At 41.6% G+C, this 21,536-nt stretch overlaps 2 protein-coding genes across 3 annotated transcripts in view; one reads left to right on the forward strand and one right to left on the reverse strand.

Annotated features, from left to right (window-relative positions):
- CACNA2D4 (calcium voltage-gated channel auxiliary subunit alpha2delta 4) overlaps nt 1-21,536 on the forward strand; it is a 163,595-nt gene that overhangs the window by 94,526 nt on the left and 47,533 nt on the right.
- The window catches only part of LRTM2 (leucine rich repeats and transmembrane domains 2), a 29,274-nt gene that overhangs the window by 938 nt on the left and 6,800 nt on the right, over nt 1-21,536 (reverse strand). Inside the window, exons 1-3 of one of the 2 annotated variants that reach the window (XM_081878986.1) lie at nt 9,082-9,211; nt 5,956-6,109; nt 1,965-2,555 (exon numbers count right to left, since the gene is read on the reverse strand). In XM_081878986.1, the coding sequence (XP_081735112.1) occupies nt 1,965-2,555; nt 5,956-6,022 (658 nt within the window). In that variant the 5' untranslated portion in view covers nt 6,023-6,109; nt 9,082-9,211. Of the gene's footprint in view, nt 1-1,964; nt 2,556-5,955; nt 6,110-9,081; nt 9,212-21,536 lie in introns of those variants that run through there. The other variant, XM_081878985.1, reaches the window with a different exon arrangement.

The raw sequence follows: 21,536 nt of genomic DNA on the forward strand, positions 1-21,536 counted from the left end.
CCCCCAACACCCCAGGTGGGGGTAGCTGATGGATTTCAAACCCTTGGTGAGTTAGGGACTCCCCCTGTATGCAAAGCAGATGAGACCAATAGTGGAACCAATGATCAAGAAGGCAGTTTCTGTATGTGCTGTAGAGGGAAGTGAGGGGCAGATGGGACTCATCAACCTAGGAAGATAGCCCATCTAGAAGTAAAACTGTGATCCTAAGCCTCTGCTGCCTTGTAGGATATCTTCGGAAGAAGAAAAAGCTAAGTAGTAAACCCTACAAATCCAGTGTGGAATCCCTAAAATGGTTGGATGGCACCTTGTACACCTCTGACATCACCTGCAGCCAAGTTGGTGCTCTGCTCTCCTTTGGACCGCATCAGTGAGGCCCAGGACCTCCATACATACTGCCTAGGCTTGCACCCCAGGAAGGTCACTTAGGTGCTGCTAATGCAGCAGTTTGATTTCACCTCCCAGGGGCTCACTCCATTGTCTCTTTAGACAGATGGATGCCAACAACAAAGCCACCCACCCACCCCTTCTTTAACTAAGCATTTGGCCATTTTGAGTCAAGAAATGTGTTGCACAGAGAACATTCTGTTTGGAAACGGAAGCATTTTTCTAGGTGACAAGTGTGAGACCCAAGACAGTCTCAAGTTATGGGGATAATTGTCTTTGTGGAATATGCTGAAAAACACCAGCTTAGCTATTCTTTTTCCACAGCCTTATAATCACCAGCAGTGTTGATAGTGCATAACTGATGTCACTGAGATTTTGTCCATGAAACTCAGAAGCCTTCATAGGCTGAAACTTCTAGTAGATTAGAGTCCCCTAACGTGTGGCTAAACAAGAGTCCTCTGTATCCATCAGCAAAACAGATATTGATTGCTACCCTAAGAGATCCTGCTACCTTTAGCCCTTTATTGCTTTCTGTTTCAACACAATGTAAGACGAATGTCCTATACATTGCTGCTGCTTTTTTCCTGTCTACTAACACTTTATAACAATGTTTAACTTGCCCTTGGCCCAAAATCAGACTCACAAGGTGAATTGGAAAAAGAATTTGAACAACAATCAATGACATTACTAAGGGGGAGAAAGAGAGAGGGAGGGGGGGAGAGGAACTTGCCTGTATCAAAAAGGGTAGCCAACAATTAAAGCTCTTGCTTTTAGCTCAGGTTATAGTGTTTCAGCAGTTAGAAATATTTAACATTTTCCATCAGTAATAACAACATACTACAGTTAATTGACTCAAAGGTTACTGTTAATTAACACATCATCATTGACATATATGCTGCTGAGCCATTTCCCCCCCAGATGGGAGAACTTAGATATAAAATTATGGTTGCTTGGGCACTGGCTCTATTGAAACAGTGAAATCCCCACTGAGAGAGCAGAGGTCAAAGTCCACTGTGGGAATCTTGCACATAATTGGTAGTACTAAGGTCAAAATCCAAACTGCGCAATACGACCAATGACCTTCCCTCTGCTTTGTTTGGTGTTTAGCACCAGTGAAATTGCCTTATCAAGGAAAATATCTGAATGCATTCTGTAATTCATTTTGCATTCTAGCAACTACACGTTCCCCTGATCTTTTTCCCACTGTAGTGATTTGCAGCCAGTGAATCCAGAAACTCCAAAATGATCAGATGGGCTTGACCCCTTCCTCATCTTGATCCCTTCAATTATATCCTCTTCTGAAAGTTTGGACAACTGTCAGCATTTGCAAAGAGAAATTTGGATGAGAAGATAACCTGCAACTCCAACTACAACATGCGACTTTGTAACATAATACGGCAGGATTATAATGCATAGTGACCATTCTCCATATCTGAGAATTAGAATTTAGGTCAGCCTGATCAGTCCAACTTCTCTCTCTTTTCTGTCTAGCTGCTCCTTTTCAGCGCTTTATAGCCAGGAAAGACTAGGAGTGCATAACCTTCAATGTTGAGATTTGGACCTCTCTCAGTGGTACCTACCTCTGTAAGAGAACCATTCCATCCAGTATTTGAAATCTCTCAGGTTGCAGTCACATTCCCAGGGGTTGTCCCCCACTTGCAACTGTCGCAGGCTAACTAAAGGCTCAAATGTCACCCTGTCCAAATTCTGCAGGCGATTTGACCTGAGGGAAAGCCAACGGAGAGAGGGCAGGTCATCAAAGATGCCTGATGGGATTTGAGCAAGCCCATTGATGGAGAGGTCCAGCTGACGCAGAAGAACAGTGTTCTGCAGAAGATCTTTATCCAGGCTCCTGATGCTGTTGTTCCTCAGCTGTAGTTCAGTGAGGTTTACTAGATCTCTGAAAATGTTCTCAGGAAGTTGGTCTAAGAAGTTGTTGGAAAGATCCAGTCTCTGGAGGGCAGAGAAATTGGAAAAAGTTTGTTCTGGCAAAATGCTGAGTTGGTTGTTGAGGAAAAGGAAGGTCCTGGTATTTGTAGGAATGTCCAAGGGGATTGATGAAAGGCCCAAGCCACTGCAGTCCACCTCTAGGGTACCGCTGTTGCATTTGCAAAGGGAGGGGCAAGCAATGAGGGACTCTGCTGCACAGAATGAAAGCCAACAGGCAAGCACTGCAAAATAAAAGAGGGGGAAAGAACATGTATTAAAACATCATCACTGGTAGACTGTATGCACAGTTTCACTTAAGATTTTTGCCTTCCTTTGCAGCCAGATTTAGAATGTCTTCTCGTGTCTAGTGAGAAGAATCTACCTTGTGGTCTTGTGCCCAGTTGGTATGACCCTATATAGGATAGCTTCTTAATAGTCTGTGATTAGACTGATAACCAAACGAGCTTCCTCATGGATGAATCCTTGTACTGCCAGATGGATTCCCACAGTGTGAACTTCCTTTTAGCCTTTTATGAGCTAGCAGGGCTAAGGAATAAACATTCTTACAGTATGGTGGGGGAGAAAGGTCAGCATATTCCCAGAGAGCTTTGCTGCCTGATTCCAGTGTGCTTCAATATAATAGATACAATAAAGCCAAGCGTGATGGAAGAACAACTCAGAGCTAGTATAGAAAATTGCTAACTCTTTCTAAATTATCAGAATAGTTTTGATAATATTTAATTGGAAACCTTTAAGTTGTTACTTAGAAAGCAAATTATCAATTCATTGTGTTTTCTTAAGAACAGGATTTGTGGTGGACAGAGATGATTTTGACCCCAGTACAAATTTTAAGGTATTTAGCATTTTGCAGCCAGTGTCCAAAGACCCTAGTTACACATGAACTACTAAAATCCATACTACATATCTAAGACCTAAATAATGAAGCCTGAAAAGAGAAACCTTGCACAATTTTCTGAAGGTCAACAAATAAGCACTGAAAGGATGAAGTAAAGCCGGCAATAGGTTTGAAAGGTGTGTTCCCCCAAAGAAAATGCTCTTCCATCTGCTTCCCTCCGTGGAATGAAAGAATCTTAAAACTAGATGGTTTTACCTGATTTTAATAACTTAAAGGTGAATAAATGTTCCCAAAGTCAGCAGCCCTTGATCTACAGTTGAAAAAAAGCATTACAAACTGCTTTCATTTTCGAAGCACATCGTACATTTTGAATTTGGGTTAAATCCAAAACCAATGAATATGCATATGGACCTGAATACTGATACCTAATTCAAGGGCTAAATCCAAATCTTATACCTGTTTCCCACACAGTCTTTGGTATTAAGTAATGTGGTATTTGTTGAACCATTTCAGGTTCCAAACAAAGTCTGTAATCTGAAGGATTCTTAATAAGTTTCTTCCTCTCAGTTAAGTGAATTGACATCTATACAGGTCCAGCAGATGCTGATTCAAGTTTCTACCCCAACTCTCCTAACAAAAGTTAAGCAATAGGCGGTGAGGGTGGGGGTGTTCTCTGGCCTCACAGCAGCCTTTCTACTAAGAAGAGGCCAGGGTCAATAGCATAGATGTTACAATGGATGCCATGAACCCAGAAAACAGATCCTGTTGGCACCAGAGTTGGTATTCTCTGTCTAGAGGTATTTAATTCCACTCAGAGTATCTCATTCTATGGATGTAGGATGATGCTTGAAAGAACAAGAGGGAAGGGAAAGTGACATGAATTGTGCAAGTGATCTTGCTTTTCTTGGATGCTTGACTGAAGTACCATATTAATTATACAGTGATATCTGTGATGATGAGAGCACATTTAGCTGCTTTGTGTACAGGGAAAGGTGAGAATGTATCAGGTAAGGCTATATAGGTGACACTCTTCTATGTCTGTTTTAGCAAATGCCATCCTTTCTGCTCTAACCCCTAGTTGAGCACCTCTGGGAAACCACCATTAGTACTGCTACCCCTACCAGACATCTGGGTGCATAATTTCCTGAGAATTTTAATTTACACCACAACTCTACTACTATAATGATGGCTGAGAGAGGCAGGGGGACAATGTTACATGTCTTCCTGAAGGAAACTCCAACAATATCTACTAGGCAAAAATGTAAGGTCATGGTGTGGTTATTTAGGGATACAGGTATGGTTACTCAGGTCTCAAAAGGCAGTGTGCCTGTGAATGCTCAGCAGAGCAGGTAGGAATTTTTTGTCTCATGAAAAGTAGCATTAACTACGAAACAATAGTCTAAGTGAAATATTCAGCATACTCTATGATCTTATGTCAAGAAAAGGTAATGTTACTTTGTGAGATGTTCAGGACTGTAGTAAGATGATCCAGGAATATAAGATTAGGTCTGGGCTCAGTGGCGTTTAGAGTAAATAATTTATAATGGCAATCTAGGAAGCAAGGGTGTATAACAAAGGCAAGGCTCTTAGGCAAAAGGAAATAATTTCCTCTGTAAATATCATCGGCGTCTTGTGTTCTGACCCCTAGTCTTTCTTTTTGGTGTGAGTCTATACCCCCTGCCTAGCTTAGCTGCATGTATCCTCATTAACAAAAATAACTCTCTTCATAACTCACTGCAGAGATGGCTTGGTGGTTCCACTGGAGTACACTTAGACTGAAGTCCTATACTTGCTTATCCAGGAATAGTTCCCTCTGAACTTAATGGGACTTCTAAGTAGGTCTGCATAGGTTTGTGCTGTTAGCCTATCTTAAACTTCTGTTGTTCCTGCTTTGTCATATCCACATTTTTTTAAAGTCTGAAGCTAATGCCCCACAGGGATTGTTCACTGAGAAGACGAACAATGTGAGCTCTTTTGGAAACTATTAGTGGGAAAGAAATGTTGGTATGTGCATGCAAGTATTACACGAAACACATCAACATACCATTGCTTCCACTTTTTTTCCTAGTGTATGACTTAACTCAACTTCTTGAACCTCATACTGTAAGAATCACCGCAATGAGTAATTTAATGGAATTGGGCCAATATAGGCTACTTCACAAATGACACCATCTGGACTTTGACATTTGTAAAGCTTGTGAATATAGTTAATGTGGTCTGTAACATAGGAAAGAGCAACTTAAAATTTAAGTATAGTCCTTTGCAATGTGACTATGACAATTGAATAGCCTGGTCAACATATGACATGACTGTCATGAACTGAAATGGTTTTGAGATGTGCATCACAGGTCCTCACATCATTAATTTTTCCCTATGAGTGTTTGGCCTTCTCTATACTGCAAAATAATGGATGTTATATTTTTAAGAGGGCAAAAATATTAACTTTTGTGGGTTGTTGTGATACCAACATATACAGGACTGACTGTGGAAGGTGATAGAGGTTCCTTTGCATATTGGGCATCCTTCAGGCATTAAGAGCAAGTTGGTACCCACTCTTTTGCCACTCTCAAGCCCGTTCTAATCACAACCCGTAACCACTGATTATGATTATCTGCAACATGTGAAAGCACCGTTGCTTCTTCCTTCGGCATTACACTTCTTGTCATTCGTAGGGGGAAAAAATCTGAGCACTACACTCACTATTGAAATAAAAACACTCTCCCTTCCCCTCACTGGAGAAATAGGGGACAGCCTCCTGCTTAGCAAACAACCTGGGCAGTACTTACAGCTAGTTTTCCTCCATCTCAGGGAAAGCCTGTTGCTCCACCAGTAGCCTCCACTCAGAGACAGCATGATGGTTACTGTTTTCCCCGTGGTGTCTTGTGCCTGCCAGCCAGGCTGGCACACTTTCTTGCAGGAATGAACAGCAGTCTGACGAATCTAGAAGGTAAAAGCAGAACAAAAGAGCATATGGCTATCAGGGGTCTAACAGAATTATATATAGGTCTGGAAGAAACCTCACTGAAATTAACTGGCTTTACTATCAGGCAAGGTGAGACATCTTTAGTAAGTTTTTTTTTAATAAAATAAAAAAATAAAATAAAATGTGCTCACTGAGGATTGGCAGAGGGAAGAGCATCTCCAAAATTCTGCTAGGTAAGTGTAGGGAAGTTGGAACAATTTTTCTGGGAAATCTGAATGCTCAGAGTAGGCATGGTGCCATCTTGGAAGTGCTTCTCAACTGCTGGTGAAGGGGAAGGCCAAAAAGATGAGATGAGGTGGCTGGCAGGGGAGTGTAGAAAAAAGGCTGAAAGAACTCTGCCAACCCATAGATATTAGAAAACCACATTTTAATGGACCTTAATCAGAAAGCAATATTAGATAACGAACAAGAATTGTTCATTGCTTTGAAATTGGCTATATCAGTGCAGGTGTACTGGAGTTTTTTAGCAGAGAAATGCATAAAGGTAGATGGGAGGGGTTTAAATTGCATCATTAATTACTAATCACATAACAAATGATATCCAATTTGTGTGTCCAACATTCCTTGTCGCCACACATAAAGTGCAATGAATTGCATTTACGAAATATTGCAGTTTTGATAGCAGAAAAAATGCAATGTTGCTACAACAAAAGAGTAAACTTGAGGGAAGATGTGCAGATTATGTGCAACAAACAAGAAACAATTATGGAGGAATTTGCACAAAAAGGCCTGAAGTAGCCTCTTTCCACTCCATTTCTGGCATTATTGATTCGATGCAATCCCTCTTCTGCTCTGTGGGGAAAAACATTGCTCCCTCTAGGAAACTCTTGAATCTTCCCTGTGCCTGCTTTACATGTTTCCTGTGTGTGTTAAGTTCAGAGCAGAACTAATAAATCACACATGGAACTGCTTGTTGGAGGTTCCTTGCTAGCTAGGTTGAGGACATCCTCCTAATCATCACCCCACTTTCCCCACTGCAAATGCTGTCCGATGCCCACACACCCCTAAGACATATAAATATTCCCAATTAATAAATGGTACCATCATGGTTAAATGTAGTAGAAATTCATTGTATAGAGTCATGGTTGCCTCCGTTAGTTTGCAACAAGAGAAATCCCAGTGCCAGTTTTAAGCCTGTTCAGAAGCTAAATCTTCTGACCTGAACATCCCGCCTCTAATCCCAGATGTGTGTAACTTCTCACTGGCAAGAGAAAGCCATTCTTCATGTTCTTAGAGACACCCTAGAAGCTGGTTCACAGTGCAGTTCAGTGGTAGAGCATATGCTTTGCATGTAAAAAGTTCCAGGTTCAAACCCTGGCATTTCCAGGTGGGACTGTGAAAGACTCCTCTCTGGAGCCTTGTGGCCAGTAAATGTAGATGACAATGAGATAGATGGAGAGCGGTCTGGTGGTATACATTTCCTATGCTCACCATCTGATGTCCACAGCATCAAGTGATGACACGCATGTGTGACTTGGGCTGTTGAAGGTTTAACATCACAGACCTTTCATGCCACTTCATATACAATGCTGTTAATTAGTTCAGATAGTCATCTGATTTTCAGGTGTATGAGCATAGCTGTCAACATTTTCCTTTTTTTAAGGGGAATTCCCTTATTCCGAATAGGATTCCTCTCAAGAAAAGGGGAAAGTTGACAGCTATGATCAAGAGATGCACATGCACAGGCTTGTGTGAACCAGTGCTAGGATTACTTTATTCAATCCAAGGCTACTTCACATGTCCCCAGCATTAGGAAGAAGTTGGAAGACTAGACCTGGTGAACCGCAAATGTATTGCCTAGCCTACCAATTTCCGTGTAGTCAGCTGTGGTGCTGTACTGAAATCAGGGCTTCAGAACCCACTGGGAGAAAATAAGTACACAAAATGCATACAGTCATGCCCCTAGGGACATGCTTGGAGCTCTTTTGTGCTGCTAAGCTTCCCTTCCCCCTCATCCCTTCTGGGTGACAAAGCGGGGGAGATGCCTGCAACAGGAGTTCCCATCTCCAATTTTGGGGGGAGAGTGCTGGTGGTTTATACAGATTTAATTTTGCAGCAGCTGAAGAGCAAACAAATGAAAGCAGAGGTATGGGGGGGGTGCAGGAATTACATTTTAATCTAAAGGAAGTGTCTGTATGTCAGAGGAGGTGAGCATCCTAATTAGAAACCCCCAAGATAATCAGTTTTATCCCCTGGTGATTATAATGAGCCACCATGACAACAGGTTCTCCCCCTGCCCTTTAGCTACCAAAGGCAGGGGCAGGAGGGGTCACTGTTTCTGGAAGCGTCATTTACCGCTCCTCCTGCTGCTTTTTCAGATTTATTCAGGGGGAAGCTTTGCAGCCCACCCACTATTGGCTCAGAAAGGGCGAGAATGCCCACTAAAATCCGGCTTCTCCTCCCTCCTCCCTCTTTTCCCAGTTCCTCCCCGCCTGCTCTTGGAAAATGTTATGTCTCCCTTTTGGCTTTATTTTTAGATTTGTATAATATGCCCGAAGCTCAGTCCGTGTCCATCATTTTCCTTTCCTCCTCCCTCCCCTCATTCATTTATTTTGATGGGCAATCAAATCCTCCCAAAGGCTCTTAAAATCACACAGCACAGAGGGCGAGAGGATTTGGTGTGATTCGTGAAAGCTGTTGAGAGAGATAATCTGACACGAGGATGCCGAGGTGAAAGATATTAAGAGCGTTTACAAAATATCTGCCTTCCTCCCCCCACCCCACAAAACACACACACAAACCACATTCCAAAAAAGAGAGAGAGAGTTGGAATCTCTCCTTGCACTTCCTTGCAAAAGGGAAAGCCTCAAACCCCTTTGCGCCTGCCAGAGCTCAGGGCTCCCAGTGCTTTTAACCAGCCGCTGGAGCATCCTCTGGATATATTCCTTCCCTCTCCCCCTTTTTGCCAAGACACAGCAGGAGCACTTACCTGGAGATGCTCTGCTTATCAGCCTGGGCTCTGGCCAAATTCCACCTTCTTTCCTCTCTTTCTCTGCCTCCTTGACTCCCAGCAAAGAGGTTTGCTCCTCTCCGAGTCTGTGTCCTATTTAACTCCCCTACCCCACAGGAACCAGCAGCAGAGTTAAGCTGACAGCCACAGAGACTTAGCAGGCTGCGCTGGATGGCTGGGCTGGAGAGTTGATCAGTTTCAAATCCTGTTGTGGAATGATCCTGTCCTTCCCTCCCTGAGGTATTAGGAACTGCCTGCCACTCTCTTTGCCTCTCTCATTCCCACCCCCATCGCTCAGCCTGGTTTTGCTCTACAGCTGCTGCTCTGATGTTATCAGCAATCCACCTGTACGGCTGGGCTCAAGTACAACCAAAGAGACGTACACCTTTCAAAAGGACAACTTAACAATGCTGCTACCTGATTGTGCTGAGGACGTGAAGGCAGAAAACATATTTCTTAAAAAAAGAAACTAAAAAGAAGCACTTGAGCTTGACTGGGAGCCATGCCAGTTTTTAACCTCAAAACTCTTTCCCTGACTCCTATGTAAATTGCCTGTTGTTCTTACTTAGGGCTGGTTTGCACATATCCACATTTCTCGTGGCATCGTGATGGCTTGTCTGTGTGAATGGGCTGTCACAGATCACACATCTCGGTTGCAACACCTTGAACACAATGTTTTTCTTTGGAATGTCAGTTCACACAGCTAATATTTACCAGTCAAGTGCAAAAACAAAAAACAAAAAACAGGTGATGTGCAGGAATTAAAGAAAAGGCATTTTGCATGTTTACTGAGGCACTGTTCTTACTACATATGCCCCGAGGCTGTGTACTAGCATTAAATACGGGTTCCAGAGCTAAAGTCTGATGAATCTTGGCTCAAATTAAGCCATGTGGAGAGCTTTAGCTGCCCCCCCCCCCAGCCGCTGAACCCTGAAATCTGTGTTCAATGCCATGACCTAGATGGAAATCTATGAAGAAATAACAGCAAAGGAGTTGCTTCTGAGCATGTGCAAAGTGCATTTCCTATACCTTTGAATCATCACAAAAGTCATCACATTCTTTCTCTTCCCTCCCTCTTTCCATATGTGTGGGCATCCCTGTGTGTGCTTCTAGATTAGAGGATTTGACCAATTTGAGTACCATCCCCTTTTAAGAAACTTTTTCCTGAAAGAGGCTACCTTTTTAAAAAAATAAAATGTTAAGATCTATTTCAACATCAAGATTAACTACAACAGAAACATTTTTGGGAATGCATTATACATAATTAGCAGTCATTTGGGAATGATAATATTCCCTTATTTTAATTAATAGACTTTTACATCCATCATCAATTTCATCTATCACTCATGATTACTATTATTATACTACTTTGAAAAGGTCTGCATGTAGAGTTAATAGATCACATCCTCACCATATATTTAAAGCACTTTTAAAGTACATGATTTTTACCAAAGAATCCTGGGAACTGTAGTTGCTAAGGTGCTTGGAATTGTAGCTCTCAGAAGGGTAAAATCAGGCAAAATATAACCAATATTATTTTTTATTCGTCTGAGAAGTAATTGTGCTGTGGTTTGGGAGTTTAAGATCTATTTAATATTTTTGTTTTACCAACATCATTCAGACGCCTCATCAAAATGTATCTATTGGAAGAAAAATACCTTTAATTATTTTAGTTGTTTCTTTCCAGAAACATAGAGTCTTTGTGCTCTTAACAATAGTAGGAGAGAGAGAAATTCAACAAGCACACCCTTTTTCTAGATCAGTGAGGGAGACTGTGTCTGTTGAATTCCTGCTCATCTCACAAACTGAAGGCAAGTTGGGGTAGCTGACATGATACCCTCCAGATGATGTTGCATTTTTAATTCTTTATTTATTTATTTATTTATTTAGGGTTTTCTTGTTTTACAGTGTCATTAGCCCCAGCCAGCACCATGTTCACCAATGGTCAGCGCTAATGGGAGGGCACCATGTTCACTCCCCATGAGTTAAAAGGAACAGATCCATTGTCAGAGAAAAAATGAGAGATAGCAATTCTAGTCCTCACCCTAAAGCATCCTCTGTACCACTGCGCTTCGGTTTGTGGGTCAGGAGGGACTTGTGTGTCATGAGCAACTTGATCTCGGGTGGGTCACAGCAGAATCATAACCACCATTTTCTTTTTTCTGTATGGGATTTTTGTAAGGAAAAGTGGGGAACAGTGCATAAAAGAGGATTGTAGCAGGTACACCTTGGTTGCATTTACAATGCATATTGCATTTACCAAGGTTTCCTTTTCTATACTTTCCTGATACCTGGCAAATGAGAAGCAAGCACAGGAAGATGAATATGTGTGATTAGAGAACTGGGTCCCATGTTGTAAGTTTCAGTTAAAGGTGGGTCTTTGGTTTGAAAAGGACTGCTACTCTTCATAATTCTCCTCTCTCTTTGGGGAAGGACTGTGGTTCAGTGGTAGAGCATCTCCTTTGCAAGCAGAAGGTCCCATGTTCAATCCTTGGTGTTTCCAAGTCTTAGCGTATATAGCAGGGGTGGCCAACTCCCAAGAGATTGCAATCTACTCACAGAGTTAAAAACTGACAGTGATCAACCCCATTTTGGGGGGTTCAGGTCAAAGTTGTTGAGCTTCTTTGTGGGGAGCCAGTGATCTACCACAGACGTCCGGTGATCTACTGGTAGATCACAATCTACCTGTTGGATGTGCCTGGTATATAGTATTGAGTTAGATGGACCAATGGTCTGAATCACTATTAGGCAGCTTCCCATGTTCCTGTGTTTGCTGGTGTGGGTTTTCAGATTAAACCACGCAGAGCATGTGGTAAAGTACATCTGACCCTCATTGGGATTTGAATGTCTAGATTAGATATTAGGTTCTGATAAATCAAGGCTAACGCTGCTGCTGCTGCTGCTGCTGCTGTTATTTATTAATCACCTTCCACATACATGTCTCAAGGTGATGTATAAATATAAGCAAAAAGGGAGAGCAAAATAATTATAAACATCACAGAAAATAACAGCAGTCTTTTAAAAAAAGCAACAACAACCCACAAATAAACATACAAATAGACGCCCCTGGCAGCATGAACTACACACTCCAAAACATAGGATTGTGGCTTTAAAGCCCTAACCTGTTTTGCTATCTCAAACGGTTCAGCATGTAGTTAAGTATTACTGTGCAGTGACATTTAAGTGTGTAGTCACATGTCCCTGAACAGACACAGGGTATCAATCTGGAAAAAGTTAGGTACAGCGCAAGACTGAAATCATAAACATCTTATGTAGAAGTACCCTCCCTTAAAAGAAATGGGATTTATTTCTGAGTAAATGAACCAGGCAACTCGGCTTAGATTTATCTGTGTGGGCATAGGTGTGTGTGGAGCCCAGTAGTGGAGTGGGGTGGAGCCCTGGGTTTAAACAAATAGATCTGCTGTCCTAATATGCATTTTAAACCCTCATGAAGATTCATGTTAGCAATTGAGATAGGTTTTTCATTATCTTAATCGTATTATCCTTTACAAAATGTGCTTTCAATGTGTGCATGTCAGCAGGCTCTCTATATAATCCATGCCTGTTTGCAAACATATGTGTTTATAACACATGCATAAACTTTCCTCCACATATTTCTATCAGTACAATGTAATGTCTATATTTGTCAACACTGATATCATAATCTTCACTTATTCTAGTTTCTGTGCTTCATCATATCTAGTCTCTGGACTCTCTCTCTGGATTCCTCTTTCCTGAATATAAAAATGGTCAGATCACTTTGACCTGTGGTTTGTCTTAGCACAGCATATTTGAATTTTGGCTGCCAAGTGTATTAAAAAGTCAACTCCACTCAGTCTCAACAATTTTAGATATTAGAGATATTCAAAATGTTAGGTTGGCTGCTGTGGGCACCCTAGCTAATAACTGTTCACATTTGTGTCCTTCATGAATTCCTAGAGTCATCGATCATTCTCAGTTACGTTGCTGACCTCTACTGCCTCTGGTTTTGCAAGTAAACTTTGTTCTCTGTGTTAGTGTTCCATTTTCAATTATTAAAAATAAACATATTTAAAATATTTTACAGTTTTTAACCTTTTGTGCCCTTGCAGTATCTCCATTGGGTAAATCTCTCCCATTGTCTGATCCAGTGAGCCTATAAACCTTCAGGGATTTACACACAAGCTGGAAGCGCAAGCCAGTTTGATACACACACACACACACACACACACACACACACACACACACGTGGGTGTGTAACACAAAATGAATAATGCCTCATAGATAAAACAGGCATGAAACATAGCCACTCTTGCACTCATCTTTCACCTGTAGCTCCTAGAAGCTGTCAATGTGCAACAGCAGCCACACCTCGGGAAATCGCTTTGACTGGCTGGCTAAACCAGGTAAGGGTAGCTGATGGGTCTCAAACCCTTGGTGAGTTAGGGACTCCCCCTGCATGCAAAGACAGCTTCCAGCAGTTTGAGTGGACAAGACCAATAGTGGGTCCAACTGTCAAAAAGGTGGCTTCTGTCTTGTGGGATATCTTTAGGAGAAGAAAAAGCTGAGGAGTAAACCCTACACAAATCCAGAGTGGAGTCCCTAAGACAGTTGGGTGGCACCTTGTACAACTTATGGCATCTCCTGCAGCCTATCTGGTGCCAAACGTATTGCTCTGATTGCCTTTGGACCACATCAGCGAGGCCAAGAGGTGGGTCCAGGGCCATCATACACATTGCCCAGGCTTGCACCTCAGGGAGGTCACTTAGCTGCTGCTACCACAGCAATTTGACTTCACTTCCAGTGACATACTCCATTGTCTCTTGAGACTGACAGATGCCAACAGAAACAACAAAAGATAACCAGATAACCAGGAGCTCTGTGTTCAAAGTGGCATTATATTAGCCTCCAGAATTACAGCAGTAAACGGAATTTGTCAAGGGTGCCGAGTGTATGTATGTTAGACTAGAGGAATGTAGCTCATAAGGACTGAAACATATGCCAATATCACAGAGTGCTTGAGAGCTTATTCACACACATCAGTGACACTAAAGTCTTTCTCAGTTGCTGTAGCCTTTTAAGAATTCTGCTGAAGAGTTGGCAAATGATAGAGGATGCTTTAAGGAGATTATCTCCCAGTCATATTCTCTCTCTCTCTCTCTTTCTCTTTCCTCCTCCCATGCATATACAGACATTTTCAAACTTCTCTGAAGTTTGCAATAGAATTCTTGGTTCAAAAACATACCAATAAATGTATTAAAAATAAATCTTTCGATGTAAAAAGGAATATTTTAGGGTAAAATACACACAAAAATGTATCTTGGGGAAAAATAGACATTAAAAACAATACACATTTTAAAGAGGTTTTAAAGAATTACAGATTGAGGTGGAAACATGATGGAATAGAATGGCAAAACTGACACTGACAAAGAACCAGGCTTTATCCACCTCAACTCTGGAGCAATGTTATGTCAGGGCTTCAGAGACATTGTGGGGAAATTAAAATGAAGCCACTCAGAGGAGTGTTGAGTTCAAGTGGCTATAGACAGCATTTTTAGTCAGTGGCTAGGTAAACAGTCGTCCTGAGGGCTCAGGCCATTGGCAACTGCCCAACAGCATTAACTGTGTCTAAGCATTGGTATTCGATTATTGGATCATGGTCCAGCTGGAGACCCTGCCTGAGCAAAGATGGGACATGCCAGGTGTATTAAGCACCTCTTTTGGAGATAAGAAAGAGAGAGGTAGAGAAAGATGGAGAAAGAGAAGGTGAAAGAGAGAAAATGCAGTCTTGATAGATATGATGAACATAACAATATTGTATTAGATATGCACACATTAAAAGTGGGGTCTGTTTTTCATCTTAGGGTTATCACTGTGGTGGGCAGTAATCTAGAGGAGAGTGTTTTTTTAGGATGCCCAGACCAAACCATTGTGGTCACATAACAAAAATGTTAAAACATAATGCCTAGCTAAAAAATAATAACCCACTCTTGTCGAGTGACTTATGAATAAATTTGTCTATGCTGCAGTTAGAGGTCTGCCCTGACAAATGCGGCCAAAAATGATAATCTGTCTTTTAATCTTAAAATGTTTGATTTCAGTGATTCCTTGTTTTATGGTTACTTATTTCCTACTTCCATTAGAAGTTGTAAAATATTCAATTGAAGCAGTAGAACGTCATGTTGTCACATGACACTGCATTTAGAATAGCAGTGTAGCCTGCATATTGGCTTTGTTTTTTCTAGATTCTATGTGTGCTACCTGGTGCTAGTTTAGGACATCAGCTTGTCTAGAGCCCTCTCTCTCATTTTTTAAATATAACATATCCTTGTCATTCCAAAGAGGAGGAAATGTGCAGATAGCATTCTGTCCAATTGTTTAATAAGAATAATGTTCTCTCCTGCCTTGCAGCCAGCAAGGGGAAACTACTGTTTAGGGAAGTTTTAAATGTTTGATGTTTTGTTGTTGTTGTTTATTAATAATATTCTGTTGGGAGCTGCCTAGAGTGGCTGGGGAAACCCAGCCAGATGGGTTGGGCATAAATAATAAGTTGTTGTTGTAGTTGTTGTTACTGTTGTGATAGACATCAATTGACCAGTGGGGAAGCAGAGCTGAATCATGGTGGAAAACAATGTGATTTGAAATAAAATTCTCCTAGAGTAGCAATATATTCCCATAATTAAAACTACTCAGTATCCCTTTCTACATCTCTGACCATTGACTGTACTGATTGAGGCTGATGCGTGTTGTAGTCCAGAACACATGGAGGGCACCAAGTTGGGGAAGATAGAGATTTTGGTTCAGAAAGGTGGGACTGTTCAACAGGTGGTGGTGTCCTTGTGGGCCAAAATTTCCTACAAGGAATCAGTCCAATGTGGTAGGCTTCTCCATGCCCCTTCCAGATTTATGTGCTACACTTTCAATGTTTCAAGTGTGTGGAAATAAGTAATATAGTCTGGTCCCCGTCCCCATTGACCCGTGCAGTATTTTATATTGTGGTCCAGTCTAAAGAATATGGCCAAGGATGCTTTAAAACCTTTGTGATAGGGTAAGATTCACACGTCTCTTGCTTGTATGATATATGTTTCTCTGCTGGAGCTTGTGGGATGTGTTGCATGCGGCACAATTGGTGGAATGATTGGGATATGGATGGACAACTAGAAAAGAGGTACAAAGTTCATTTTAAAATCCAAGTCAAAGTATCTGGTTTGTAATTATTTTGAAGGCTGGCTGAAATCTGTTACTCTGTACTACAGGTGTATGCAATTATTACCAACATTTTACTCTGCTAATTATGAAGCCATCAGATTTCCTCCTGACCAAGGCTATGCTTTACAAACACAGGGCTCATCCACACTTAGTTTTTGCCCCACACTTTCTAGGTACAGGTTTTCTCTTTAAAGCTTCATATCTGAGCACTCCCCCCCCCCCGACCCATTGCTTTTCCCAGGAAAACTTGCCATTTAACGCTGAATCAGAACAAAAGGCAATTCAGGTTATCTGTAGATTGCTGCAATTCAGGTTACCTGTGGGTTGCTGTTTGTTCTGATTTAGCAGTAAAGAGTAGGTTTTTACAGGGAAAGTGCTCCCCCCCCAAAAAAAAACACACGCTCTGACATAGAGCTTTAAAAAGTGGACCTGTGCTTAGAAATATGGCACAAAAGGAAGTCTGGATGGTTCCTAAAGAGAGATGGCTTTGTTTTTGGTGCATAACTGCAGAAGGGTCATGGTTTAAGAGGGCAGTGAATAAGCTAAAATGGTCACATTTTCTCCTTTTGCATGACTGAGGAGCAGGTGCATGTACTGTTGAAGCAGCAGAAGCAGGGGACAGTAGGACGCACAAGCCTGTCATGTCTGTCCCCAGCAGAATTTGTTGGGCTCTCAGACTCAGAAAGGAAATGGAGGCAGAACAAATGAGAAAGACCACTCTTTCATGGCATGAGCCAACTTCCCCAGTTTTTGCGGTATGTGCCAGGAGCAAATGCACAACTATTAGAGGAAAATGCTAAGTGAATGTGCTAGATTTGCATAATTAGCTAGCAGTTTGCATAATGTGCAAGTTAGGCTTTCCAAATTTGGGTGGCTGGGGTGCAGCAACCCTAAGTACATCATTTCGCATTAAAGGATACATTAATGGTGGGTTCCATTTGGCATGGTGGATCATAAGTTGTGCAGGCCTGGCTTAGTTGCATCGGTTGCTTGCTGGGGAAGCGTAGCTGTCGCTGTGACAGTTCTAGTACTAATGCAGAATTTGTTTTCCATAATACTGGGCTCTGTGAAGTTGCTGCTTGGCTTGTATTTTGAAAAGCATCACTGAAATACTTTGATTACCTCAGTGGCGTAGCGTGGGGGGTGCAGGGGGGGCCAGCCGCACCGGGCGCAACATCTGGGGGTTAGGGTTAGGGATAGGGTTAGGGGGCGCAAATCCAGGGTTAGGGGGCGCAAATTACTTGCCTTGCCCCGGGTGCTGACAACCCACGCTACGCCACTGGATTACCTTGTTTCTGGGCAAGGCCATTTGATTCATGTGGTCTTACCCTAACCTGTTACAATGAGAGGTGTAATATCTCATGAACAGGCAAAGCAACATGATATAGTACCCACTAGTATTGCTTAATATGAGCTATTTGGGGGGACTATTTAAGGTTTATTATGTCCAGCCTCCTCACTTGTCCCTCAGGCTTTGGGCAGTTTACAATTTAAAGCTAATAGGTATTTAAATAAAAACTGATAAGCTTTAATGTCTAGCTTCCTTTCCTGTCCCTCAGGCTTGAGGCAATTTATAACTAATAAGCATTCTTATAAAACCAGGCTACTCTTAAAAAATTATCCCTAAACAAAGTGTATTAATGCTCATTAAATTGTTAAGTGTCCCAAGACTGAGGCACTGGAAAGGAGACTAGACTTTTAAATAAATAAATGTTATCTTCCTATTTTTGGAAATGGGCCACTTAATATGAGCTCCAAGCCAGGAAGTCCCTAGTTCAAAACTCACCTCAGCCTCAAACTCTCTAGGTGGCCTTAAGTAAGGCACCGTTTTCTCAGCCCTTATTTGTAATATGTGGATAACAGTACTGGTTTACCTTACAGGGTTATTGTAAAGACTGCTGGGGAAATATAGCTGAAGCACTTTAATGCACTATATCAGTGCTGTTGGCAATACTCAAGCAACAAGCCAGTGATGAGATCAGGCCCAGTGTAAAGCACCCAGTATACTTGAGCAGCTGCAAGAGTCCACACGTCCTGGAAGAGTCCACCATGCCTCCCCTCCCCTTTCCCACCATCAGTTGGGCCCCCCTAGGAGCATTGTGCTGACACTGGCAGTGCCATGCAGGTGACAACACCGTTGGTGAGTGTGATGGCAAAACCTACCTATGAACTAGCCAGAATCCATGGAAAAATCTCTTGTGATGCTTTCAACAAAGCTATAAGTCATTCCCAGATGTTCTTCCAAATGAATGAAGATGCAGAATCTGCCAGAGAAACTGTTTGTTGTGAGTTGCATTCCCAGTTCCGCTCCCAGGGGAATGCTTGAAGGAGGGAAGTTTCTGATCCGTTCTACCTTTGAATTAGCAGTCCATATGCTCATGTTAAGCATGAACATCATCATTAGCTCAGTAAACCATTGCGCTAAGGCATTTAATTAGAAATGACAATCCTCACCATATCAAGCATTTCTACAGTCTTCTAAAAATTACATCTAAGTTCATGCCATAATTTGAGCCAGAGCTCACTCTGAGACTTTTTTAGCGCCAGCTCTCAGTTGTGGAACATATGATTGCGTATTAACTCTTGGTTTGTGCCACTCTATAACCCTTTGGCATTAAGGGTCAGGTTTAAAGAAGTGGAAAGTAGAATGCAAATGATTTAAGATTTGACATGGCAATTAATTTTTAGGGCCTCTGCTATGAGTGTTCAGCCTGACACCTCCAATATTTAACTCTCCCTAAGCAATTGCAATTCCATGGTCATCATATGGATTATTGAATAACTGAGTAACTGACTGGGTGGATTATTGATCGTGCTTTAGTGAAGTCCTCAGAATGGCTCAAAATATTAATGAATTGCAATTAATACATTAAAAGCAATACACTCAAAACCAAGCAAACTATAAACAGACCACCTGGGGCAAGAGAGGGCAGCTGGTGTTTTTTGTGTCTGCTTCCCTCTCTCTATTGTTTGTTTTAAAAATTAATTTATATCCTACCCTTCTTCCCAGAGGAGCCCATGGTGAGAAACACTGAGGTGATAAAACAGTTCAAATGTCTAAAAATACCTAAAAGCAATTCCAATGCAGATGGAGACCAGGAAAGATTTCCACTTAAAAGGTTTGTCGAAAGAGGAAAGACTTCAGTTGGTGCCAAAAAGACAACAGAAATGGCACTAATCCTTCCCACAGTGCCTTACTACTGATTTACAAAATCTTGCCATTCAAGACTTGTCATTCCCTCCTTGAAACCCAACCAGAACAGTGATGAGGAAATGTTGGAGGTATCTAAGATCAGAAAAATAAGTCAGATCAGTTGCAATGTGGAGTCTTGAGAGTCTTCCAGACTTAGGTTGAAAATCAGTGTCCATTTGAAGTCTTCTTGTTTCACTCTGAGCTCCTCCAGGTTACTTGTTTATTGAGTTTTCATCTTGATTTGCTTGTACAAAGCTTGCATGGAAATTAGATTATAACCTGTCTTTATTGACCTTTTATTCTTATTTGTTCTTGAGAACAGTGTGTGACAATGAGCCTTCATCCTGCATTCATCATCATTTCTTTACGCAGTGTTTATACATCTTCCTATTAATAATTTGTTCACTCTACATTTCAGTGCATTCTTTTTTAAAAGTGGATTTCTTGCACTAGGGCAACAGAACGGCTTAATCACTTTAATACAACAAGCCTAAAGTTCCCGGTATGCGTTTAAATCCCAGTCCACAATAGTGTCAGTCTGGAGGCATCCCCTTCTTCCACTGTTATCTAAACTGTCTCCAAGAAGTAGCCTGCTGAAACGTACTCCCCATGGCATATAAAAGGCTGGTTACAACTGTTTGTCATCTGAAACTCTTTCAAGATAAAGGGATTCCGATTCCAGAGATTCCCAGGCTTTTTCAAAATGGTGGCCATCACAGCTCCTGAAGAGTAATTGTGATAAAGAAGCATTTACCAGGGCAAAAAGGACTAATCCAGTGTGCTGTGATAGATGGTGGGTGAGTCAGATTGGGAATAACAGATTCTGTTGTGACTGAAACCCAGAGTAACAGGACAGCACTAATTCTAAGCGCTAGCATAGAGCACATGTATATATTGTTTAGTAGAACAGAGGCAGCTGAGTTGGACAAGTTACTGCTTGCCTTCCTGTTCAGTGCAGAGAAATACAATTCTCTCCATCCCTAATATGGAGAAAAAAATAATACCCAATGTGAATCAGGGTGAGGGATTCCATATGAGATTGGAGAAACCGTTTTCAGTTCTAGCCAGGAACAGTTGCATGTGGGTGGCAGCTTATCACCAGCCTTGCCAATTTTAATCCAAATCCCAATTTTTGTCTCTCTCAGCTGCAGAGGAAAAGGTCTTCTCCATAGGCACTTTAATTTTCTGCAGAGGTTAATCGTGTAGTCAGTAGTGGCTCAGGGATTTAATCCCCCCTTGTTTAGCCCCTTGACAGAAGGTTTGTGTCCATTCTGAGGTCAGCAGAAGTGATGGAGAGATCAGCTTTCTTTGCACAGCACACACTCTATATTTGCCCATGAATTTATTTGGGAGACTTTGAACACATGCAATTCCTTCCCACATTTCTTCCTTTGGGGGATGAGGTGGCATTGCACGTTGCAGTTAGGAGAAAGGGCTGTCGCTTGGGAACCCTAGCTCTGGTTATATCATTTCCCCACATAATTGTACTAAATTCTCAGCTCTGCAAATGCTAAGAGGCTTTTCTTTAGTTTAATGCTATGTGTAACAAAAACGGAGTGGGGGGGAATAGGAAGAATGTGGTGAAATGACTTTTAATTGTGGCTTTTAGATTATGACACCTATGAGAAGAAATAAGCCTCAGGAACTCTGAAAGTAACGGTCTACCATTTACTGGTGCTTTCTTCTATTTTAGATAAAATTATTTGAGCAATGTAAAGCAAGTGAGATGAAACATTTTTTGGGACCAACAAGTGTTTAAAATACGATGTTCTGTTTTTTGGCTGGATGTCTGAGGTGGAGTAGGGGAAGACAGGGAGATTTCTGTGCCATGACTTCAGCCCATCTTACTCCATGACTTTGCAGAATTTTTTTCAGCTCCCAAAACTGAGTGGGAATGTTAGAACTGACAAGTGCTGAAAAGTTGCAATGGATGAAAATTTCAGTCTCACTTGTATTGCTACAATTCAACATTTATTTATCACAGTCTTTTGCTCTTGACTGCATAGAATATAAAAAGTAATATGACCCCAGCTTATAGGACTTGCACTAGCTG

Source organism: Podarcis erhardii (genome assembly GCF_964252035.2).
Source record: "Podarcis erhardii genome assembly, chromosome: 10".
Taxonomy (NCBI): domain Eukaryota; kingdom Metazoa; phylum Chordata; class Lepidosauria; order Squamata; family Lacertidae; genus Podarcis; species Podarcis erhardii.